The 26,778-nt window shown below is 43.5% G+C and overlaps 1 protein-coding gene across 2 annotated transcripts in view; it reads left to right on the top strand.

Moving 5' to 3' along the window:
* PLCL1 (phospholipase C like 1 (inactive)) overlaps positions 1 to 26,778 on the top strand; it is a 252,003-nt gene that overhangs the window by 190,030 nt on the left and 35,195 nt on the right. For both annotated transcript variants that reach the window (XM_063116208.1, XM_063116209.1), the window contains exons 2-4: positions 10,073 to 12,544; positions 19,248 to 19,451; positions 23,811 to 23,886. In XM_063116208.1, the coding sequence (XP_062972278.1) occupies positions 10,073 to 12,544; positions 19,248 to 19,451; positions 23,811 to 23,886 (2,752 nt within the window). The remainder of the gene's footprint in view (positions 1 to 10,072; positions 12,545 to 19,247; positions 19,452 to 23,810; positions 23,887 to 26,778) is intronic.

Genomic DNA, 26,778 nt, shown 5'->3' with positions numbered 1-26,778 from the left:
CTGTATGAAGATAATATAACAACAATAAAATAAAATAAAACAAAGCAAACAAAACAAAACATTAAAAACATCAAAAAATAGAAAGATAAAATAACTCCTCAGTTAGCGAAAACCAGAACTATCGCGGGATGTCCCTAGTGTGTAAAGCCAGCATAACATTATAACATCCTGGAGGTTGATGTCATCATGTAAAGGATCTGCAAAGTTCTGTGAGTGGCCATTAATGCCTTTTGGCTGGTTGTGCTGAGAGCTATCTGTCAGGAAGCACCCCAGGTTACTTTATTAAGTGCAAAAGCAAGGAAAACCCCGTGGGGGAGTAAAAAGAAGCCAAAGGCAAAGGTAGAACCAGGCAATCTTCAAAACGGAATATTTACAAAACTTTATTTACAGTGCCAAGGTGCCGCCTACGCGTTTCGAACGCAAACTGCACTCTTCCTCAGGGCTGTTATAGAGTTCGTTAAGCAGCCCTGAGGAAGAGTGCAGTTTGTGTTCGAAATGCGTAGGCGGCACCTTGGCACTGTAAATAAACTTTTGTAAATATTCTGTTTTGAAGATTGCCTGATTCTACCTTTGCTTTTGGCTTCTTTTTACTTTATTAAGTGTCCTGAGGGCTGACTTGGCAGTGGCAGCAGAATGCTGACTGACGGTTGAGGTGGGTGAGTGGACAACTAGGTGGGAGAGAGAATGGAATGGAGTTTTGTGCAGGAGGGCATGGCTGGCTGATTGGAACTGTGAACTGGAGAAATCCATGCTACAGTTTTTTTGCTGCAGGTTCCACTTGTCTATCTCTATAATTAGTCCGAACAGGAGGGTTTAATTTGAAATGGATTATTTAGATCTAATACGATGGAAACCAGTGGTGCAAGTTTGAGCTTATTCAATTCTAGTTAGCAGTATTGGATAACTCAGAGAAATGAGTGAATAGCCATTAATTCTAATTTGTACGGAGATCCAAATCCAACTTGCTTTATAGAGTTAGTCATGTGGATTAGGGTTTCGTTAATAAGGATATTGTTACTGACATATGGTTATTCTAGTGTCTGTGACACCATCAGTTGCTTCTCCATATGAACGCACACACAAAATTAAGCACAGATCATGTATATGAATCCCCAGACCAAAAAGGTCAGCAAAGAAACAACTCAACAGCCACATTTAAAAGGCTTCTCTGAGGAAAACAACCACCACCACCCCAAGATCTTTCACACCAATTTAAAGCTCAAACTTGACCCTTTGAAGCCAGTGGGGCAACTCTGACTTAAAGGTGGCATCTGTGATCCAGTGCTAACGGTGCTTTGACCACAAGCGGTGGCTTTGAATTTTTGGCTATGGCAGGGGGAATCCACTTTAAGCCCCCAGCTAGAAGGACTCTATGCACTTGGGCATAGGTAGATCATGGCCAGCACCTTTAACATCTAAGCCATTTATAAACGCACAGGGATCTCCAAGAGCAGCCTTTGGCTCCTGCCATGTTGGGGAAGGCTGCCCAAGGCACCCTAGGTTTGGAGGGATGCAGACAACTCTCTGTTAGAGACTCCTGCTCTTTTTCAGTTTACAGGTTTCCTTGGAAGAAAGTCATGAAACTTAAATGTGTTTAAGCCTGTGATCCTATACCAATAAAGCTCCACTGAACTGTATAGGCTTTACTTTTGAGTAGACACAAAGAGCATTGCTCTGTAAGTTTGAAGTGAAGTCCAGGGATGGGGAAACTGGCACTCCAGATATTGCTGGACTTTAGACCCCATCATCCCCAACCAGTGACCCTGTTGGTTATAGTCTGACAACATCTGGAGGGCCACAGTTTTTCCACTTCTGCTGTAGACCTTCTTAGTGTTGTCATTTTCTGTCAGGTTGTGGTAACCAGGGATGGAGAATCTCTGGCCCTAGCCTGATCTTGCATGCAGAGGTCCCAATCCAACCTGTGGAGCCTCCAAGCCCCGCCCCTTGGAGGAATCTCTGCTGTTATCCCTGGTCACTAATTGGAGATAACAGTGAAGATACAATGTCATATGCTACTCGTCCCAATCAGGATGACGAGCAGCTGCGGGACACAAAATTGGGGACTCAGCAGACACTTGAAAGAGTGTCAGCCTTTCTCTGTGCAGAGAGGTATGGAGGTTTTTGCCTCCCTCTGCACAGAGAAAAGCAAAATGGATTGGGGATGGGACCTGAAGATGCCATGAAGGGATGGGCTTCAGGGGAGGAGGCCACCCCTGATGACATCTGGTCCATCTGGCCACCAGTCCCCAAAAGTTTTGACATCCCTGTAATAAGCCAGTATGAGCTCAGACACAAATGTTATTTAATTTATTCTGTACTTCTATTGGAAATGCGTTATGGCAGCAGAAATTCTTTAAGACCTTATATTTTAAATAATGTGTGGAAAGGATTTTTGAGAATCACCATTATAATCATCTGCATTAATTTGCATACAGCGTTTGGATTTTTGTATTAGCATTGCAATAAATTACAATATGACAAATCGGGAACAAAAAAGTGAACCATTAAATTGTAATAATAGCAAGGTTGACCTATTGTGCTGGCTTAATTGGCCTTCTCATTTTAATCATAATGAACATAGAGAGATAGAGATACAATAGATAGATGGATAAAGCAAATTTGTCTGCCGTTCATTCCACTGATGCTATAATGGGAGATCTTTAAGCACTGGAAGCATAGAGGTCTGTTTGTTTTTGCTGCAACAGACTTGAAACAGCTACCTTCTGGAAACTGTTTGGAGACTCTGATTCTTCTTTCTTTGTTTGTGCCTCTGTCACTGTGTGGGCTGATGTAGAGGGCACCTTCAGTAGGAGTTCTTCTGTGCATCAATAAATACTTGGGAGAATGAAAGCGGGACAAATCGACATTGGCCTTGTCACCTAGAAGAATACACTGTCAAATGGTTTTGTTCGTGTTCTGTGGGCATTTCTAAGAGCGGAGATGTACAGCACTAAATCACAGCGTTGGAAGAGTCCTTGCTGGAAGGTAGCCCATTAGGGGGTAGTCTATATGCTCTACTGATCCGGTAGTGGCTGTGCAATGGCGCTGAGTTGTTCATATGACGCAGCCGCCAACTTGCAGGAACTTTCTATGCCCCTTCTGCCAGCCCTCCCCTCCCCCCTGCTTGCTACATTTTTTCTCCTTGCAGGTTAGTAATTTTTGTGGGCTTATTTACACGGCTGCATTCCAGTTAGGGTGGTTTCATATGAATCGCAAAAAAAGAAGAAGAAAAAAAGGAAATGTATCGCACAAAAAGGGGACACTGATTTACATATGTTAATTTATATGTTAAGATGTAAATTTAGGATTAATTAATATAATTTAAAGAGAAATGCAGCACAACTCACCCTAGTGTGGAAGATTGTGACCTGCATGCCTTGCTCAGCCTGCTGTCCTGGTGCTCATTTTTGATGGGCAACTTCAAGGCCCGGCTCTTTCTCCTGATGGTTCTTTATCTTTGTACTAGTCTTGGACTGAACGACCTTTCAACTCGAGGATGTCTTCAACACAGGACAGTCCTCTGGGAGCGCTTCAAATGGAGGGCTGTCCTCTGTAAAAGAGGACGCATGGCTTCCCCATTTTGCATCTTTTACCCCACGCTTAAAACATGTGCAGAGGTTCAGCTTCCAACTCAATATAAAGAATGACGTCAGACAATAGTGCAGATAAAAGCATCTCCAAAGGTGATGGTGGGGACAAAGGAAGCATTTTTGGGCTTTTTAGCTGAGACGAGAGGTGACTAAAAGGACACGTGCCTGACATGAATGTCTTTACGCATACTGTGGAGAAAGTGGGCAGAGAGCGATGATATTGGAACTTGGAGTCATTCAATGAAAGAGAATGGAAGTAGATTCAAGTTGGCAGAAGAAAATAGTTGTCCATACAGTGTGCCATTAACTCACAAAATACGGTGCTACAAGATACGGTGTTGGCCGCTAGCTTAGCGACAAGCTACAGGTACACAATTTAGTCTCCTGGCTCTTTAAATTAGAGGTGGAGAACCTCCCTCGCCCAGAGAGCTGCATGCCCTTGGGGTAAACTGTTAAAGGCTGCATACCAGCAGTGGGCAGGGCTGGAGTGGGCAGTGGGTCAGGCCAGAGCCAAAAGTGGGTGGGTGGACCTAAACATGGATAGAGCCACACCACGCACATTCTCATTCTCATTCTCATTCTCATTCTCATTCTCTCTCTCTCTCTCTCTCTCTCTCTCTCTCTCTCTCTCTCTCACACACACACACACACACACACACACACACACACCATCCATAACACAAACATGCAACCTGTTCGCCCATCATCCATTTGTTCTCTCTTTTACAAAATACAATTTACTCCCCAAATCATAAAATCATAGGACTCACCAGATCCTTCCAATGTTCCAAAACTCCCATCCTGCCCCAAACACGTTTTCTGTCCTCTGCAGTGGAATCACACTGTCTGTTTCGTCCTGCAAGGGTGCAAGCTCCTTTCACATTGACAGGCCCTTCTGCTAGTTCAGTGCTTGAATTATTGAGGTGGGGGGGGGGGAGAGATAGGGGGTGCCTTTATGATATCAAGCCCTGTTCCTTGACTCCCTTCAGTTTTAGCCATCTAATACCCACACACACAAGAGAAGCTAAGAGGGCCATAAAAAAAAAAGTAAGAGGATCTGGTGGACTGTGCACCCCTGTTTAATTTGAACGTTGGTAGAGTTTTGTCCCAAGATCACCTGGGCCAGAGTTCTCCTAATTAGCTGGTATAATCTTGCCTGTAGAATAACAACTAATTCTGGTTTTTCATTTGGCACTCTGTTTGTGGTAGCCGTGTGTCCTCCTTTATAATGACACTTCTCTATTTGAAGGTGTCCTCTATTTAAAGGGCTGTCTTAGCCAAGTTCAGTTTAAATATAAAGACCCATAAGGGAGAACAGGGGGGGTTGGGCATGAAGTTGGTCTATCAACAGAGAGCACCTGGACAGCAGACTGAGCAGACACACAGGTGACCTGGTCACAGTCCTCCCCTCTGAGATGAGATGTATTGTATTTCTATATTAAGCATAGTCATTTTTTAATTTTGTAATTAAATTTTGCATCTATAGAGTAATTTTGCATCTATCATGTAAATTAGTATATGCAATTTTTGTGCAAATCTGGATCCTCTTTTGTCCTTTTTTCAAGTGATGCATTTCCTTTTTGGCATTGCATAAGTGGTCACCTTAGCTCTGTTTAGCTTTCACTGTTGTATAGATTGTATGTTGCTTTAACTGGTGTTTGTTGTGACTTCGCTTGGGAGCCCTGTGAAGGGCTGGAAGGCAGGGTTAAAATATATTTTCTGCCTTGAAATTGCTGCAGTGAAATTATCAGCTTCTTACTAAGGAGTGTTCTCTTTACGGTTGATTGGCTGGCTGGCTTTAAATTCTGATCAGTAGACCAATAGGAATGCAGGGTTTGATCTGCCATTTTGCCCGTCGGGGTTGCCCAGGGAACACATTAGCAAAGCGCTAAATGTCGGGTCCACCGCAATTCTTGTCTGTTCCTTCCACATCTGAAGGCGAATCATCGGAAAAAGAGGCAAGATGGGATTAGAGGGATTGTTGGTGGAAAAGAATGACAGATGCTTATGTGTTGGACGTGGGGAAGGACGTGGGCTGATAGAACAAGAAGTGTTGGGAGTCAGCACATACATTTCTTTTGCCCCTTGGATTTAGCCATGTTTCTGTATCATTTCATGGTCTTTCTTGACACCTTCTGTCTGCTTCACACTGTAGATCAGCCATCCCCAATCCAGCTCTCTCCAGACGTGTTGGGCAGCAAGTCCCATTGTCCCCAGCCAACGTGGCCAATGACCGTCGGTTGTGCAAACTAGGGTTGATTGGAGATGCAATCCAGCTGTCTCTGGTCATCCGTGTATTTGTGTATATGTTTATTTGACCCTGATTGGCTAGATCTCTGTTTCCCTCTGTGTCATCTGCTCAAGGCCTTGTTGACACATGATGAAATTCCTAGATTGACATCACTAGGTTCTTCTCGCAATGCTCAAAATTTCTATGGTGTTTTCTTCTATTTTCTGGTTTGAGATTGGGAAGATTTTGCATTGGGAGAAGGGATATATTTTTTCTAAGCATCCCATCACTTTATGGTTCCATTTCTGTTGAGCATTCTGAAGCTGAGATCTGTTACTTAGAGACAATTAAGAGCCCAGTGGACATTCTAAAGCTGGGAGAAGTCCTCTCAACTGGGTTTTTCATGATTGCCTTACCAAGTGCTTTCATGGATGTCACATTTAATCTTGGAAATCACATGTAAACCACTATCTTCCTGTATGTCATATGTAAATCACTGTGTATACATGTACTGATTCATATGTGTGTGTATAGGATTGCCCCCACATTACAATTTAAGAGACGGGCAGCTTCCTACAGGCAAGGGACTTCTCATATTACTGGTCTTCCATCTAGGTGATCAATAACTCTCCCTTTTTCTTTTCTTTACCTCATAAATCTCACCAGAGAAGGTGATTTATGGCCGTTGTGTTGCTGTGATAAGCAGTCCTTTTGAACATGCCTCTTTGTTTTGAGATCTAAGATTTACTACACCCTGGAGAATGACCAGAATAATAACAAGCATATCCAGGGTGAGGTGGATGTCTGCTCTTTCACCATGAGGGGAAGGGCACCTTTGGAAGAAAAGCTCATCAGGTAAAAATGGTAGGCAAAGTTGTGTCATGTTAGAAGTTAGCTTGAGGATCTCACCACAACATCCCTAAATTAAGAGCCATAATCTCGTGGGTTCTCACATCCAGGCAGTTTACATTGGGTTGGATCCAGACTTAGGCCAGATCTACACCAAGCAGGATATTGCACTATGAAAGCTCTATATGGTATGTGTCAATGGGCCCCAAGAGTTGTCAGGGCACTTCAATACCGCTAGAAAGCAGCAGTGTGGCTCCTGCCTCTTATATACCGCTTTCATACCACTTTCATAGTACAAAATGCTGCTTGGTGTAGATCTGGCCTTAGCCATACTTAGTCAGTGATGTGGGGCAGAAAATTTCCCAAGGCTTTATTTTTTTCCTGCAGAACTCCCCCCGCCCCCATTTCATAAGCTTGTTAGCCAGTGTGGTGTAGTGGCTAAAGTGTCGGACTGAGGCCTTAGCTAGACCTAGCGGTCTAGCGGGATGGAGGGGTGAAGAGTTCACATTTTTTTTAATCACGGGATCTCCCCCTCTGTTCACACGTGCTTTACGATGACCTCAGAGGGAGAGGCATCGTGCCCGCCATTTTTTTAATTTTTAAAGAGACCGGAGTGCATGACTGCTCGTGCGCAAAACGTAACAACTTTTTAATAAATAATTATTTTCCCTCTCCCCCACCTCACCCCGATGGGTGCAGAGCTCCTGAGGAGCTCTGTGCCCTGTGCGCGGGTCCCGGCTCCTCGCGAGGAGCAGGGACAAACCGCGGCGCCCGGCCAAATGTTCCATGGTTTCGGGCTCAGCCCAAGACTGCGGAAAAACCAGGCTTAAAGTGTAGGGCGAGATCCCGTGGCAAGGGAGGATCATCCCTCCCTGATCCCGGGATCCCCTGTGTGTCATGTGAACACACAGGGACGATCCCGGGGATCATTCCGGGATTTCGGCCCGTCTAACTAAGGCCTGGGAGTCAGGAAATCCGGGTTCTAGTCCCCACTCGGCCATAGAAACCCACTGGGTGACTTTGGGCCAGTCACTGACTCTCAGCCCAACCCACCTCACAGGGTTGTTGTTATGAGGATAGAAATGGAGAGGAGGAGGAGGAGGGTTATGTATGCCACCTCGGGTTCCTTGGAGGAAAAAAGGAGGGGCGTAAATAAAATAAATAAATAAATAGATGAAGTAACAATGAATGGATGCGACAACTGCAGATACAATGTTAGGCAAGCTTGGCAGTTTCCAAGTTGCAGATGAGTGGTTTAAGCACTTCATGCATAGTTCTTTGGGTTGCTAAAATGTATTAGTGCAAACAGTTTCCAGTTCCTTTGTTTTTTCTTTCAATCTAAACAACAATAGGGAAGGACATGGTGTAGTCTTTAAATTTTTACAAATATTCCAATAAAAAAATCCAACGTGCTATAACAGTTAAATTACATTATGTGAGCTTCCTAGAGAGATTCGCCTTATGCCTACGTTGTACTCTTTCTGATGCCAGGTGAAGACCTTTTTATTTTCCCAGGCATTTTAACATTTTAGCATTGCTGTCTTGTTTTAAATTTGTTATTGTATTTTAAATCTCTGCAATGCTCCTATGTTTTATTTTGCTTGTACTGTAGCTTTAAGTTGTACTGTAGCTTTAAGTTTCATGTTTTATATTGTATTTTATGCTGTATTTTGTGGTTTTAATTTTTGTGAACTGCCCAGAGAGCTTCAGCTATTGGGCAATATAGAAATGTAATAAAGAACATACAATGAATAAAATAAATACAAATAAACATGTTAAATTAGATTGCTCTCTAGAGCAATCTTCCTCAAGAAGTTGCCCTCCAGAAGTTTGGTGCCCTCCAGAAGTTTGGACTTCAATTCTCATAAGCCTCAACCAGCATGGCCAATGATCAGGAATCCTGGGATTTGTAGTCCAAAAGATCTGGAGGACATCAAATTGGGGAAGGCTTTGCAAAAAAAATTCTGATGCAAATTTCCAAATGCAAATTTATTGAATTTGGATTTTTCCCCATGGAAATTTTCCAGAAAACCCACATCACTACTTAGAATATACCCATTGATATCCAAGTTAGTATGATTTGATGATAGTTAAATACTGTTTTTATTTTTATGGGGAAATCTGCTGCTGGTTATTGAAACATGCAGTTCTGGATTTTGGAATGTGAACTAGTCACTACTACCCCTGGTTTTACTATTATTTTAGCGACATTGTTTTAATTGTATTTTTCTTAGAAATGGCTGTTACCTTTTTTAGGCTGCAATCCTATACACATTTGGTTGGGAGTACGTCCCATGGAACTCATTATGGCTTACTACTGAGTAGATTCGTATAAGATTGCATTTGCAAGCCCTTTTAAGGTGATAGAATTGTGGCCCAGGCATTTTGAGTTACAGCCAATGTCATTTGAATAGATTTCCTTTTGTGCCGTTGGACTCCCCTTTCCTGTCCTTCTCCATGCAACCCACATGCCCCCTCCATATCTGCTCCAGAAGGTCCCCCAGCTCTCCAGAGCAGATTTGGCAGATGTGAGGAGACTGCAGGGAGGGGAGGGGAATCAGTTCCGCCGCCAGGGGTGCCCATCCCAGTCGGATAATACCCTTTATAGAGTAGAAAGAGGGGGAAAAACACCAAAACACTGGTACTGGAAAGAGAGTAAAACTCTGGTGTTCGATGAAGTAAATCAATGGTTTTAATAGTTTTCTTTCAAAAAGAATCCAGCGATTAAAACAATAGTAAAAATTGTGTATTGGGAGCTCAGCGTTTCGGACCCGAAGTGGTCCTTCCTCAGGAGCTATGTGTGGAGATTACTTCCATCTATTTACAAGTGAAAGGCAAGATAAAAGCTCTTAAGGTTTTCTCTGTTGCGCCGTACTAAAACCCATTATAACCAATCAGTCAAACCAGCAAACTCTACTGTGTTGGATGGATTGTGGGTTAGGCCACAAAATTAAGTAGAAATGTATCTCAAACAATAACTCAAACCATCTTTTAAAACAGCTTTTTATACTTTTCTATTATCCATTCTTCATGTCTCAGGGTGAAATTAAGGTGGTGTCACCGGTTGCTAATGTTAAGATTAGCTTGATTTTGCATCACTTTTGCTTAACCCTGCCCCTATGGTGTTCTTGATCAGTGGTTGCTGCTATGCACGTAATTATGCATGCATGAATCCCACTGATTTTAGTGTGGTTTATATAAAGTAACTCTGTACAACATGCATCTAATGAAGTGGGCTCTAGTCTGGGGAAAGTTATGCTACAATAATTCTGTTAGTCTTTGGGGTGTTGTTTATGTACAAGGTGGCAGCCGTGGAATTTAATTGTTCAGTGTGGATTTTACATGCTTAGTTAGCACTTAAACAGAAAACATTAATTTTTTTTAAAAAACCATTGCTTTATAGGACCCTGCAAACCAAAAATGTGGACGCAAGAAGACGGTGTCTTTCAGCAGCATGCCGTCAGAGAAGAAAATAAGCAGCGCGAGTGACTGCATTAGCTTCATGCAGGCTGGTTGTGAACTGAAGAAAGTCCGCCCAAACTCCCGTATTTATAACCGATTTTTTACTCTTGACCCCGACTTGCAAGCGCTTCGCTGGGAACCATCTAAGAAGGATCCTGACAAGGCTAAACTGGATGTTTCTGCTGTAAAAGAGATCCGTTTGGGGAAAAACACGGAAACTTTCAGGAACAATGGGCTTGCTGACCAGATTTCTGAAGACTGTGCCTTTTCCATAATTCACGGGGAGAATTACAACTCCCTGGACCTAGTTGCCCATTCAGCAGACGTGGCCAACATTTGGGTATCAGGCTTGCGTTATCTGGTTTCCCGTGCCAAGCAATGCTTGGATTTAATAGAAGGCGATCAGGATACTCCACGGTTTGCGTGGCTGAAATCTGTGTTTAAGGCCGCAGATGTGGACGGTAATGGGATCATGTTGGAAGACACAGTGGTAGAGCTAATAAAACAGCTGAATCCTGCCTTAAAGGAGTCAAAGATCAGGTTAAAATTTAAAGAAATCCAGAAGAGCAAAGAGAAACTGACGACGCGTGTCACGGAAGAGGAATTTTGTGAAGCATACACTGAGCTTTGCACTAGACCTGAAGTTTATTTCTTGCTGGTGCAGATATCTAAAAACAAAGAATACTTAGATGCCCATGATCTCATGATTTTTTTAGAAGCTGAGCAAGGGGTCACACATATAACTGAAGAAATGTGTCTCGATATTATTCGTAGGTATGAATTTTCAGAGGAAGGAAGGTTGAAAGGTTTTCTTGCCATTGATGGATTTACTCAATATTTGTTGTCCCCAGAATGTGATATTTTTGACCCCACACATAAAACGGTTGTCCAAGATATGACCCAGCCTTTATCACATTATTATATTAATTCATCTCACAATACCTACCTAATAGAAGATCAGGTCCGGGGCCCAGCAGATATCAATGGTTATGTCAGGGCGTTGAAGATGAGCTGCAGAAGTATTGAACTGGATGTTTGTGATGGTCCAGATAAGGAACCCATAATCTGTAACCGCAATAGCATGACATCCCCTCTGTCCTTTCAGTGTGTCATTGAGGTGATCAACAAATTGGCCTTTGTTTCTTCAGAGTACCCTCTTATTCTCTGCTTGGGAAACCACTGTTCCATACAGCAGCAGAAGGTCATGGTTGAACAGATGAAGAAGACTTTCGGAACCAAGCTGTACACCGATACACCACTACCATCGGAAGCGTACCTCCCATCTCCAGAAAAGCTGAAAATGAAGATCATCATCAAAGGGAAGAAACTGCCTTGTGATGAGGATTTATTGGAGGGAGAAGTCACTGATGAAGATGAAGAAGCTGAAATATCTCGAAGAATTTCTGAAGAATGTTTTGCGGAGCCAAAGATGACTTGGTTATGCAAGGAGCTGTCTGATGTTGTATCTATATGTAAATCTATCAAGTTCATTGATTTTGAGACCTCAATGAAGAATCAGAACTATTGGGAAATCTGTTCCTTCAGCGAAGCAGAGGCCAGTCGAATTGCAAATGAGGTTCCAGAGAACTTTGTAAATTATAATAAGAAATTTTTGTCTCGAATATACCCTAGTGCCATGAGAATAGATTCCAGTAACTTAAACCCCCAAGATTTCTGGAATTGTGGCTGCCAGATAGTGGCAATGAATTATCAGACACCGGGGCCGATGATGGATTTACATACTGGCTGGTTTCTACAAAATGGAGGATGTGGTTATGTCCTTAGGCCTTCCGTTATGCGAGAAGAGGTTTCTTACTTCAGTGCAAATACGAAAGGCATCGTTCCAGGGGCCTCTCCTCAAGTCCTACATGTCAAAATCATCAGTGGCCAGAACTTTCCAAAGCCCAAAGGAGCCTGTGCCAAGGGCGACGTCATCGATCCCTACGTTTGTCTAGAAATCCATGGGATCCCCGCAGACTGCACAGAACAGAGAACTAAAACTGTTCAGCAGAACAGTGATAACCCCATTTTTGATGAGAGCTTTGAGTTTGAGATGAATCTCCCTGAGCTTGCGATGATCCGTTTTGTGGTGTTGGACGACGACTATATTGGCGACGAGTTCATAGGCCAATGCGCCATCCCCCTGGAGTGTTTACAGCCGGGCTATCGACACATACCTCTGCGCTCCTTCGTTGGAGACTTCATGGAGCACGTGACGCTTTTTGTGCACATTGCAATAACGAACCGAAGCGGCGGAGGGAAACCCCAGAAGCGCAGCCTGACGGCAAGGATAGGAATGAAAACTAGAGACTATACCATGCTGAGGAACACAAGCATGAAGATCATAGATGACATCTTCAAACTAGCAGTGCACCCGTTGAAAGATGCCACCGACATGAGGGAGAACATGCAGGTAACACAATGTTTGACTTCCTTTCTCCCTATGTATTTGAGGACTTGACTTAACGAACCATCAAGTTCAATAGACTTTATAACAGTGTTTTGGTCATTGGGGGGTGGGTGGGTTTGCATTTGATAGCAAATGTTCCAACACTCCCATTATTTATTTATTTTATTGCATTTGTATACTGCCCCATAGCCGAAGCTCTCTGGGTGGTTCACGTACTTAGCCATGAAGTTTATTGAGCAAGTCATTCTCTTTCAGCATAACCTACTTAACATGGTTATTGTGAGGATAAAATGAAGGGGGCATTTATGCCACCCTGGGCTCCTTGAAGGATGGAGTGGGATAAAACTGTATTTTAAGTGTCCACTATAAGTAATTCGAGGTCTGTATGTTAAGGGATTGACTTAGGAATGGAAAGGATCAGTGTTCAAGGCCTGTGGATATTAATTAAAGATGTGTTCTATGCTTCTTGTGTATAGTGCACATGCTACAAACATTTGACTTTGGATTTAAAATCAGTGAGCAAGATCTGCAAAGAAAAGTAATGGCTCCTTTCGTAAATAACTTATACAATGTAATAATTTACACCTTGAATATATATCACTGTTGGTACTATCGGAGTCCTCACTGAAAGTAAGGTAAATATGTTTTTCTGTAGTTACAAAGAGGCAGTCAATAAATACTACTAGATCAGTGGTAGGCACCATTTAGCAAAGAATATTGTCGCTCACAGTGTTTCTGAATGTGTGGGCAAGATCCCACCTCTCAAGTGCCAGTGAAATGAACCGAATGTCCTTTGCTTCCCTTGTAGTTGGAAGTTCTCAACTTCCACCATGCTTTCCTTGTTTTGGGGATTATTACCCCCCCCCCCAACAATGGGGCCAGTTCACGCACTTTTCAAAAAGGTGGTCCTTTACTGGTGATGGGCCCATGGGATCACGCACATGGCCCACACCGCATGTCCGACTTCATGTATGCATTTGTACAAACGATGAGTTTGTATATGCCCAATCCCTATGATCCACCCTCCCTCCCTTTACACACACTTTCTGGGAGGAAGGCCTGCAGAAATCAGATACAACTGCAGACAAATCCATGTGTGTACGTATTGGATGACACATGACTTCTCATGTACAGCGTGTGTAAGGAGTATGCGTTTTATGCACAGTCCTGATGAGCCTGCCTAATATCAAATGCATGACAGTATCCATTGTGGCCCCTCAACACTAAGCTAAGAATGCCATTGGAGACCTTGGGACAACATCCCTTATTTGCATGGTATAAAACGTTAACTTACTTCAGAACATTCCTATTCACATAGTATATTCAGTCACTTTTATTTATTACATTTATATCCCACCTTTCCCCCCTCTTGCTTAGATGGTTCACCTCTCCATTTTATCGGGAGATCCGAGTTCTAGTTCCCACTTGGCCATGAAGCTTACTGGGTGAGTTTGGGCCAGTCACAGACTCAGTCAAAACCACCTTGACTGAGTCAGTGACTGGCCCAAACTCACCCAGTAAGCCTCATGGCCAAGTGGGAACTAGAACGCGGATCTCCCGAGTCGCAGTCCTGCACTCTAACCACTACGCCACACTGGCATTGAACCCAGTGGGGTTTACTTCTGAGTAAACAGATAGAGGCTTGCACTGTTAAACTCCTCTGACTCTTTTGCTTCTTCCAGAGACAGCTCCCATGTACTCAAGTTCCCTATAAATCATCAATTAATTTGTTATACAAACCTTGGTATAAGGTTGCTCCCTCATTTCCAGTAGTTAAAAACCAGGCATTGAGTGGAGGAGGTGGAATTTTTACATCAAGTCAAAGTGTATGTTTATAGGTTATACATCCAGTTACTGACACGAGTGGTAGCGGCTGGCTTTGATTTCGGTGGGACTGTGAATCCATTCTATGTTTCAGTCAGAACGACCCAAAGCTCTAAAGGAGCTATCCAGGGTGCTGAACCCTATCCTCAAAATAGGTTCAGCACCTGGGATAGCTTCTTTAGAGTTTTGGGTCGTTCTGACTGAAACCCAGAACGGATTCACAGTCCCACCGAAATCAAAGCCACCAACCTCCACTGACTGACCCCAAACAGTGTTGTCTCCATCACAATGTGTAAGCAAGTGTTAAGAAAATCTAGATCTTGCTATTTAAACATGTTAAAGATGGATTATAATTAACACACGAATGCATTTGCAATACGTGCATTTAGATGGCCGCACTCTATTAACGTTGCAGGAAGATGGAGGCGGCAGCTGATTTAATAATATGTAAAACTGGTATTTTTCTAAGTTCCCGTTGGGAAATGGTCAGCTAAAATGCTTGTACAAAGAAGGCCAACTATAAACAAGAAATAAATGTTAACATTGCCAAATGATGGCAAGTTGCTTCTTCCACTTTTATACACTATAATCAGTTTTGTACACACAGATGTTCCATTCATTTTCCGACCTACTTGAATTGCAGTTATATGCAGGAAAGTGCAGGTTCAGTGCCAATTCGTATAATTTTGGATTGATGCAATTCGGGTGGCCTTCTCTGTACCAAAGTGTGTAAGGGAATTTTGTGTTCTTTCCAAATCCGCTACTGCTGAACTTGGTGTGATGAGCAGCGAAATGGTGCGTAGTAGCTGACGAGATTTAGACAATGGTTAACACTTGTAATAGATAATGGTTGATTTAAGAATTCTTCAGTTTTCTTGCATAGTGCTAACTAGAGGAGGCCGATGCCATGTGTGACCTGCCAAGCTAAACGCAGACCATCCGCCGTGGCCTACCATCCGCCGTGGCCTACCAGCCACTTGACAGTGTTCCTGCTTTTGTAGTACCTGGCAGATGGCAAAAACAAGGAGCTTCCTTGAGCCCCTGGTGCTGCGTTTTGCTTGACGGGTCACAATGACAATGTGAATATTTGACTGATTGCTAAAACTCCAGTCGTAATCACATTTGTTTAAGTCTGCAATCTTTCGTTTATTATGACACTCAATACAGTCGCCTTGATCTAGCAAGGGCAATCACTGGGCAATTTCCTGGCTTTTGTGCATCCCCCCCCACCCCGCCCCCATCCTAAAAGGCCAAAATGCCTCTCCTAAGGCTTGGAAAGGAAAGGAACCTCTCGTGCAAGCACTGAGTCATTACTGACTCTTGGAGGGACGCCAGCTTTCGCTGACGTTTTCTTGGCAGGCCTTGTAGCGGAGTGGTTTGCCGTTGCCTTCCCCAGCTGTTATTACCTTTCCCCCAGCTAACTGGGTACTCATTTTAAGCTTTAAGCTAAAAGCAAGCCAGTGTATGTGCTGTTTTCATCCCCGTTTATTGCCCTTGCCCTCGACACCCTTTGTCTTCGGCCTGTGAACACCACTGGAGTGTGGCCTCTGAGAGCTACTCCAAAATGGAGTCCAGCCCTTGGGCTGAAAGTGTTTCAACATCCCTGCTTTAAAGTGAGAAATCGCACGTTTGTGGGGAAGGCCTATCTCACGTGGGATGTGTGGTGGAGTAGAGGCATTGCACCTCTACTTTTCCCAGGCCATTTCAGTGCTGTCAAGGCGCAGTGTGTGAAACGGATCTGGTGGGATACAAATTGGCCACCCTTACTCTAAAGCCAGTGTGGTGTAGTGGCTGAGGTGTTGGCCTAGGAGTCGGGAGATCCAGGTTCTAGTCCCCACTCGGCCATGGAAACCCACTGGGTGACTTTGGGCCAGTCACAGCCTCTCAGCCCAACCTACCTCACAGGGTGGTTGTTGTGAGGATAACATGGAGAGGATGATGATTATGTATGCTGCCTTGGGTTCCTTGGAGGAAAAAAGGCGGGATATAAATGTAATAAATAAAAATAAAATATAAGGTGCAGGTTTTCAACGGTGTGTATCCCACGTTTCCTTGATGCCTCGTTAAACAGAAGAATGGTTCTGGTGGTGTCAGCAATAGCGTAGTGAACTTCCAACCCATACAGTTATGAAAAATTGTGATAGACCTGTAGCAGTCAGAGGATGTAGGGGCTGCACTCTGACAGGGGAATGCTGTGCCCTCCATTGTCACATGCAGCTAAGCCTCCAGCCTTTAGCTATAGGCTAAAAAACCCCACAACTATTTAAAGATACTTGGCATGTCATTATTTCCCCTTCAGTGAGAGAGTGAATATACTCTGGCTCTACTTTCGAGTACTTCAGGAAAATCTGGCAGATAAGGTGCTATTTTTGGATTAAAAGGAAACACACCGAAATATTTTTAGGCTCATTAAAGAGGACATATTACTGTAAGACACAGTTCTCTTTAAAACGTTCAATGCTGTCGAAGCTAAAATATAATAGCTCACAGTATATTGCATCTCTCTGCAAAAATCCATTCCTAAAATCATATTGAGATCTCCAAGCAGGACTGCCATTAGCATCCAGCACAGTGGGGCAACCATGAAACCCAGAGCACCGATGATGATGATGATGATGATGATGGCCTCCTTTAAAAAGAAATAATTTTTTTTTTAAAAAAAAAATGTCCTGCTGCTCCAAAGAGGAGTGCTGGGTGCATTGGCTGCAGCTGCCATCAGTTTTCCCCAAATGCCTTACTGCTGCAGCAGAATACCCATTTTATAGAAAAGTAAACTGGCAGGGCTGGAACAAACACACCCTTTTGAACTCACTGCTTTCTGTTTCCACAAAGCACCCATTTCACAGACAGGCAAGCAAAATTTCCCCAAACTCTTCTAAATAAGTTCTTCAAAAAACAATTCCCCCAAACTTATCTCCACCAAATAGGAGGATCACCCCCCTCCCAAATACTCTTGGAAAAACACACACCCCACACTGCCAGTGCACAACCCCCCACCCCACCCTGTCAGGATCAGTAAAATGCATTCTTTCTCTCAAGATCCCCCCAAAATAACACACACAGTGTCTCTCATCTTTCAGATCACTCCAAGCTCTTTATCTGCTTCACACACACACACACACACACACACACGCACACGCACCCCATTGATCCATCACATCCCTTCTTCCTTCCCTAAGATTGCTTTCTCACCTCTCTCACCCCACATTTGCCTTATGTTGCGCTAACTGACGTTGCACTTTCTCTGCCTGCCCCACCCCCTAGGTCACCCCTTCCCGCCGCCATCCAGGTCACTCCTTCACCCTCTTCTTTTTCCTCTGAAGTATGCTCTGGACCTTTGTGGGGCCCAGAGGCATTCTGGGAAAGAGAAAGGAGGAGGGGCAGGTGCCTTGGAGACCAGCGCCCTGCTGCTTCCCAGGCGGTTCAGATTAACAGGAAAACATTTATTCAAATAAAATGTGTTTTTTTTTTTTAAAAAAGTTATTTTTAATTGGCAAGGGCTGAATGGGGTGTCCAGGGCAACTGCATTGCTGAACCCAGCACGACAGCAATTTCATATTGCAGTGTCACCATCTTAATTTCCTCAGAGGCATTCTGAGGAAATTAGGATGGCGGCTGCAGGCACCTTGCCTGGCATGTCTCTTCGAAGTGCCAGGCTGTCTCCAGCTACCCATCTCCACTGTTTCTCGCTGTCCACTGCCTCCTACCCACTGGTAAATTTGCAGGCAGGTCCACCAGAGGGGACGTCAGGGGGCACCTGGCTCATGGTGCCCTCAAACCTGACGCCACATCTTTTTCTTATTATTTGGATGCAATGGTTATACTTCCATGTGTCTGGGCCTCATGAGTAGGGATGGGCGATTGAGCGATGTCTCACCGCTCATCTCATGCCTGATTCCTGTTCACATTTGCGTTCGCTTCTTGCTTTGCGCGAAGGGGAGGTTTGCGGAAATCGAGCAGCAATCAGAAGGAGATTTGTGCAAACCTCCCCAAGTTTGCAAAAGTCTTCTAATTTATGCAACTTTCCTCCTTTGCGTAAAGTGGGGCTCATTCAAAGTACAGACGAAATTTGTGCAAATCAGAAAATTTGCAGAAATTGAACTGGGAATTGGGAACAAGATGAATGTGAGCATGTGTTCAACAATCTGCAAATAGTTTTGGTGGACATGTGCTCGTGCTTGCGCTCACATTCGGGGCTTTGAACGGGGTGTGCTGGCGTGTTTTGCCAGCAAAAATGAAGTTCTCATTCATCCCTACTCATAAGGCAACAGTGTACTCATGTGGGTAGGTTGTCCTGTTGTGTCTAAAGTTGCACAAAACCCCCACCATGGAGAAGCATTTCAGCTGCAGTGGTGCTTCCTGCGTAAGTAACTTGCCCACAGATGCCATAGTATGAAATGCAGACACACAGCAATCCTAACAGTGTTCTAAATCTGTCCAAATCACCTGGAAATCAAAGTGAGAGTAAAGCCGAGAATAAATCAAAGTGTAGCTGGGTTAACACCGAATTGCCCTTGACGGTGTGCTAAACTGATCTCTTCCGGCAGGCCTATCCAGTGGAATTTTAAGATGTTTTTAAAATGTTTCTAGCAAGTTTTTAGAATGTTTTTAACAATGTATATTATGTTTTAATTGAGTATTATGTATTTTATCATTTATTGTTGTTCCCCGCCTCGATCAAAATGGAGAGGTGGGTAAGAATATTATTATTATTATTATTATTATTATTATTATTATTATTATTATTATTATTATTATTGGTCGGTGGACTGGATGTGCTCATCCAAAGTCTTGCTGAAATCTCCAACTTCATCATCGGAGGTTGAGATGATACTTTTGCAGTATGTGTAAATGGATGCTTCCCCCCTCTTGCTCTCAACAGAATGCAATTCTATCTCTGAAAGAACTGTGTGGGCTTCCACCAATTACCAGCCTGAAGCAGTGCATTTTGACCTTGGCCTCCCGGCTTGTGAACAGCGACAATGTCCCCTCAGTCGCTCTCTCTATAAAAGACAGCTTTCCTTACCTGGAGCCTTTGGGGACTTTAACTGATGTGCAGAAGAAGGTCCTTGCTGCCTATGACCAGGTATGAGCTTGTTTATACATATTTTTGGGGTTGTCGGGGTTTTTGGTTTATATAGAGAAGAATATTGGAATTCTGAAGAAGTGAGCAGGCAACCTTCAGGATTAGCTTCACCCCTTGCGAGTCCTCCAAGTCCTGGAGAAGAAGCAGTAGGAGCTGCCACACGCAGACTTAACATCTCAGCACCTTTTAAGAGCCTCAGTACCAGTACAAAGAGCGAGGGAGACAGGAGCAGGCTGAGGGAACATCAGGGCCTACTCCAGTTGGACTGCCACCACACACCCCAGAAGATGGATGCAATGGTTATACTTATCCACCCGCCCTGCTGAAAATCTACTTAATTCCCCCCCCCCCCCCCTTTCATGCTGTTCCCCTTTCCTTGCGTGTCCTGCCCTGAAGGCAGGGTCTGTCTTGTTTTGCTAATTGATTGTAAGCCGTTCTGAGGTCCTTATTTTTTTTGGCTCTGAAGTAGGATAAAAATACTTAAATAAATAAACAGAACCTTGCTTACTGTGGTCGCATCTGCCTTGCCCAAATAGGATACAGTAGCCCTGGAAAACGTGGGTCTGTTCCATTAACTGTCCTGACATCTTTTATAGCTGGGACGGGGAGTGTGTCTATATGTATTTTGCCTGTTTCATAGTTTTATTTTGTCTTGGCCTGTGTTAGTTGGTTTGTTTCACTTGTTTATTTGGCTGTTTTTGGTTTGGGGATGTGTGTGTATATCTGTGTTTTGCCTTGAGTTTTTGATGCGGTGAGTGTTTTGGCTGTGAGCTTTTCTGAGCATCAGCCGTTGGCCTTCTGCCAAATGGGCATTTTGTTGTGTTTTGTGGGAGCAAATATGTGATTTGGCATTTGAGGTTCAGATCCACTTCTTCCCTTTTCTCAGTTTCTTGGGCAAGTTACTTGCCTCTGAGCCTCATCGATTTGACTCCTGTGACTTGGGTGTTGGAGCAGAGAACTGTAGGTTCAAAAGAGTGCTTTTGGGTGAAGCCTTTGCAGACAGCCATCATTTACAAGCCACCAGGCCAGACAAGCCTTGAATTAGAAGATGTATGAATCTTGGTTGAGTTTGTGCAGCATCTGTCATAGTGTCATCCCTGTTCCTGTTCTGTCCATACAAGTGTTTGAAAGAAATATCCCGTACGCCTGGCTGCTGGTTAATGAGGAGTGGCTTAGAAACACAGTCATATACAGAACACGTTCTTATAGAAATGTAGTCTTTTCTCTTCCTAGAATAAACTGTTTATCTAATCCTTGGGTCAAACTTTCTTTCCTTAAAAGTAAATGAAGGGGGATCTGGATTGGAACCACAGCATAGGGGGATGGGAGGCATAATCTTTCTCTCCCCGGCTTCATCACCCCCAAATCACCCCCTTTCCGGGCTGCAGCTAGCAACTGTAAAAAGATTCCCATTGGTGCCAATAGGAGTAGGGGGTTTTAACGCGTGAAGGGGCAGTTTTCAGGGAAGGGGGATCACCTGGGGAAAGAAGTATTTATTTATTTACTTATTACATTTTTATACCTCCCAATAGCTGAAGCTCTCTGGGCGGTTCACAAAAATTAAAACCATGAAAAGCACACAAAACAACCAACCGTCTAAAAACACAAATACAAAATACAGTATAAAAAGCACAACCAGGATAAAACCACACAGCAGAAATTGATATAGATTAAAATGCGGAATTAAAACAGCAAAGTTTAAATTCAAGTTAAATTAGGTGTTAAAATACTGAGAAAATAAAAAGGTATTATTAAAACTTAGCCTCCCTGAGGCCTCTATCTATATTGCCACCCACATCACCTTTGAGGTAAAGAAAGACCCCATATGGAGCTTCACGCTATGTATTAAAAGTAACAAGTAGTTTGACCCTTAGTCACACTTCTCATCTTTCATTCTTGTTTATTAGGACAATTAATCCCAAAGAGACAATGAGACACCAGATTTCCATGTTTTAAAATACAAAATAACATTTAGGAAAAGCAGCCACCCTGACAAGCACAGATAATGGGCTCTGTGCCTTGTTGACGATAGTTTGTGTGACAAGATTTTCTTAAAGCGTTTTTCTTTCGTTCGTTCATTGTCCTATCCTGTGCAGACCCTCGCCCACACACTGCTTGGTGGAACTGCCCAACATTTAGCTAAGTAAAAAACAAACCAAGCCTTCAAAGGTGAGGATGTAGGTGGGTTGTAAACAATGCATTTTTGAAATCAGATTTCAGATTTAATATAAAGATATTGTTTTACATTCAGGATGCCTCAATGTATTTTCTAGCCTTTCATAAGCAGTTATCTGCATGCACTGAAGTGCAGGTTACAGAGCTATAGAATAATGCAATATTTCTACAATACAAGCACACTAGGGGCTCATCTACACCAAGCAGGATATTGCACTATGAAAGCAGCATGAAAGCGGTATATAAAAGGCAGGAGCTTTCTAGCGGTATTGAAATGCACTGACAACTGTTGGGGGCCCACTGACACATACCATATACTGCTTTTATACCACTTTCATAGTGTTATATCCTGCTTGGTGTAGATGTGTCATCGGCCCCAACAGTTGTCAGTGCACTTCAGTACCACTATAAAGCAGCAGTGTGGCTCCTGCCTTTTATATACTGCTTTCATAGTGGAATATCCTGCTGGTGTAGAGGAGCCCAGTGTCGATGGAAGATGTGTGTACTGCATCCCCCAGCTCTCCTTGCACATAGAGGAGAGCTATTCACAAACACACAATAGGAAAGGTAAGAGTGGATCGAGGAATCTTCACCTTGCACCTAAAGATCGGCACAGAAGTCTCACTACGTGGGACGTTGCTCTCAACCATGTCCTCAACCAATCCAGTATAGTGAGAAACAAACTGCATAACCTGAGAAACTGTTGTTCATATGAATCCAGACTTACTCCACTGAAGACAGTGGTCTAAAACTATTGGGAAAATAGAGTAAATGAAAACATATGCTCTTTTAATTAATTTTATGTATTTGATTTATATTGTATTGTTGTACTAATGTTGTTCCCCGCCTCGATCCAAAGGGAAAGGTGGGTAAGAAACTATTATTAGTATTGTTGTTGCTGTTGTTGTTGTTATCATCATTATTATTATTGTGCATTTCCCCAGCATTCAAATGTATATTTTAAAAATAATCTTGTAAAATAGCATTTAGAATCAAAATCCTGGACAGCACAGGTTGTTGTTGTGATTTCTGGAATGTCTTTATATGAAATGTTATTGAGCAAGATTCTTGGGTGCCCATTAGATATGTTCTCTTGAAGTTTCAAGCAATAAATGGAGGGAAAAGCAGCCGCCCTGACAAGCAGCTGTTGGGCTCGGTGCCATGTAGAGAGTTTGCTTCCCAATTACGGCACCATTCTGGGGCATTCTGGGAGTTGTAGTCCAACACATCTGGAGCGCCCCAGGTTGAGGAAGGCTGTTTTAGATGATTTCCCCTCATTAAAAAAATATTGGAGGCCTTGTGTGTTCCCCCACTCTGGAAACCTAGTGTTGAATATCCATTCAACTTTAAAATAATAATAATCTGGGATTGTTTCGCTTAGAAAAAAGGCAAATAAAGAGACATGATAGAGGTGTACAAAATCAGGCATGGTGTGGAGAATGTGGATAGGGAGACATTATTCTCTCTATCTCTCAAGTCTAGAATGCAGGGTCATCCCATGAATCTGATTGCTGGGAGATTCAGGACAGATAAAAGGAAATGCTGATTCACCCAGTGCATAGTTAAACTATGGATTCACTTCCACAAGAGGTAGCGATGGCCACCAATTTGGACGGTTTTCAATGGGGATTGACAAATTCATGGAGGACAAGGTTACTGATGGCTACTAGTCCTGATGGGCTGTATGCTACCTCCAGTATCACATGCCTAGGTACACCAGTTGCTGGGGAACAAGGGCCGGGCGGTTGCTGTTGCACTCATGTTCTGCTTCTGGGTTTCCCGTGGACAGCTGATTGGCTGTTGTGTGAACAGAATGCTGGACTAGTTGGACCCTTGGTCTGATCCAACACGGCTCTTTTTACGTTCTTATGTTCTTCAATAAGGCACAACTTGATTTGCTCATTTGGAAACAGCCAAGATATTGACATCCTTAAGCTTGTAATTGCCTTTTGCCACTATTTCCTAGTGATGCTGTATGTTCCTCCTGACTATCAAGATCATTGTGTATCTGACATAAAACAGAGGTTGGATCATGTCATTAATTTTGTTATGGAAGAGGGAACATTTTTCAGGAATGAATGAACCAGGCCTTTTCAACATGTGGGCTTAGCTTGTATAAAAGGGATGCTAGCCTGAGAGAGAAATGGTAAGACCAAACTTTTCTTATTTTATTTTCCCTGACAGATGATTCAAGAGAGCAAATCTCTTATAGAGACCGCGGACACTGTTTATGACAAGATTGTTCAGTGCCAGAAAGCAGGTAACCCTCTTTAATTGTCAGTGATGGCAAAGGGACGTTCTGGGTGATGTTCATTCCATCATTTTCTGGGCCAGCCACGGCTCAAATAAAGCGTTAGCGGCTCAACGTTTCACTTTGCTGCAAAGGGGGCAGGAGGATGACTAGGCTGTGGGGTGGTGGCCTATTTTTACCACTCTTTCCCCCTCCCCCTTTTAACGGGGAAGATGTGGGGTTGTAATGCTGGTGAAGGCGAGCGGACAGAATTCCAGGAGCTACATTTCAAAGGACCTGTAAGAGGGAATAGTTCAGAAAGTGGCAGGACAGTTTTTCACTTCTCACAAGGAGGCATCACTGTTCCTTCACCCAAAATGCTGCTGTGGTGTGAGGCAAAACCCCTAAAATGCTTTTTAACCATATGAGGAAGGGGCTGTAGCTCAGGGGTAGAGCAACTGGCACGCAAAGAGTCCCAGGTTCAATCCCTGGCGTCTCCAGGTGGGAAAGACTCCTGCCTGAACCTGAAGAGCGGCTACCAATCAACATAGTCAGTACTGAACTAGATGGACCAATGGACTCACTCGGTATAAAGCAACTTCCTATTAGGGTTGTCACGAGCACCCAACTGGGTCTGGGAACCTGGTGGACCCCCTGCGTCCTGCCCCCCAGACCCAGTCGGGTAGTCCTATTGTGCTCGTGGACGCCCATGAGCACTAGTGAGGCCCCGGCCAGTGCTCGGCAATTGTGTTTCCCCCTTCCTGCGTCAAGGGTGGCCGCCATTAACACAATGGGGGGAAGTGCGCATTTTCGGGAACCTCCATAAATTGCTCATTCCTCCCTGTACCAATGGTGGCCTTAAAGGCCCCATTGATGCAAGGGTCAAGGCATGCATGTTCCAAGCCGAGCCTTGGAAGAGGATCGCAAGGCCCGGCAAGCAGGAGCAGCTGGCAGCAGCGATGGGGCGAGTGTCTCCTGAGAATGGTGCGGGTGAGTTCACCCACCCCTACTTCCTATGTTCCTTTAACAATACAAAGCAATATGCTTCAAAACATTCTTGAAACTGCATGGGATTGGCCAGTATCTTACTGCCCTTATACAAATCAATGGTGCGACCACACTTAGAATACTCTGTACAGTTCTGGTCAGCACATCTAAAAAAGGATATTATAGAGCTGTAAAAAGTGCAGAAAAGGGCAACTAAAATGATTAAGGGACTTGAAGCATCTCCCCTACAAGGGAAGGTTACATCAACTGGGATTGTTTAGCTGGGAAAAAAGGAGACTAAGGGGAGACATGATAGAGGTGTGCAAAATTATGCATGGTATGGAGAATGTGGACAGGGAGACATTTTTCTCCCTCTCTCAAAATACTAGAACCTGGCCGATGGCTGGTTGGCAACTGTGTGAACAGAGTGCTGGACTAGATGGACCCTTGTTCTGATCCAGCATCAGGGCTCGTCTTATGTTCTTATGCATGGGGATTGTGCTCTCCATGCATAGATACCACCCTATTTCATTCACTCATTCATTCATTCAGGAAATATTTGAGCCATCCATCAGCATCAGCTCCCAGAGTGGCATACAGCTAAAAAAAAACAAATAAAACCATACTGTTGGTGCATATGATATCTGTACACCCACATTTTACACAGCAGATTCAGTCTCAATAAACCCACTTGGTTGGATGTGTAAGGCATGGGTTTACGTAATCCCAGTGGCAAAATACTGTATTTCTCTGCAACAGAAGCAACATCTCTAGTTAATGCCTTCAGGACTACCCTAAAAGTGACTCCGTTTTTGCACAATTGAACTAAAGCAAAGAAAGCCCTTTTCAAGAATATGCTTAGCTCTTTCTCAGTTAAATCAATGAGACTTGGAGGCACTTTATTATGGTTGGGCTGTTCCTGTATCCTACAATAAACCATTTGTCTGGAAAAGTATCAGACCTTATGATAGTAGAAAATATATTAATAAAATAACAAACTTTCATCTGTAAGTGAGTCGTGTTGGGATTAATTTTGGCAGGTATGGGTGTCTTGGATTTGTAAATGAATGTGATGTCTGCCATTTTGTCTACATACTATAAATGGAAGGGGTTCCATAACCTGCATTTGCTTGTCATATTAAGCCATGATTTAACCCAATGTACATGAGCTGCAGTAAGGGCTGAGTTTTCATGCTTCACCTCCCTCCTATGCAGCCAGAATGAAGGCTTTGAAAGTTTTCACTCCTGCTTTTAGTTAACCACACAGTTAGCTGTGTTGTCTGGACACAGAACTGTGAGTAGCACTAATTGTGGTTAGTTTCAACAAGCCATCTTCAGAAGCTGCTTTTTAAAGTTGTCTTTTTTTTAAAAAAAATTGACCATAGTTAACGTTCACTGTTCTTTGGTGTACCAGACAACGGGGTTAACTAAAAGTGAAAAGAAAAGCATCTGAAATCATCCTCTAGGCCAGCCTTCCTCAACCTGGGGCGCTCCAGATGTGTTGGACTGCATCTCCCAGAATGCCCCAGCCAGCATTCTGGGAGTTGTAGTCCAACACATCTGGAGCGCCCCAGGTTGAGGAAGGCTGCTCTAGGCCATGTGAAAGAAGAAGAGGGGAAGGGAGGGGCATGGTCCCAAGGTTCAAAGTGATTCTTTCCTGCTTGTGTACTTTGGACTAAATTATAATTCAGTATGACATTCGAACAGGGCCAAAGTGGGGCTTTTAACAGTTCTTCTACTGTTTCAGGAAAACAGATAACAAAAAGAAAGCATTAAAGTTAATGCAAGTAAAATTCATAGAACCTGACACATGATATTCTTTTCTGGAAGGGCTGACTTTTGACTATTGGGTAGTTCAGTCACCCCCCCTGTTTTGCACAGGCGGAAGCTCCAGCTATGCATTGCAGGGATGGGTCATTGATATCTCCCTTCCTC

This window comes from Elgaria multicarinata, chromosome 2 (assembly GCF_023053635.1).
Source record: "Elgaria multicarinata webbii isolate HBS135686 ecotype San Diego chromosome 2, rElgMul1.1.pri, whole genome shotgun sequence".
NCBI lineage: Eukaryota > Metazoa > Chordata > Lepidosauria > Squamata > Anguidae > Elgaria > Elgaria multicarinata.
The sequence above is the reverse complement of the archived record's forward strand: the minus strand, read 5'-3'. Positions and strand labels throughout refer to the sequence as shown.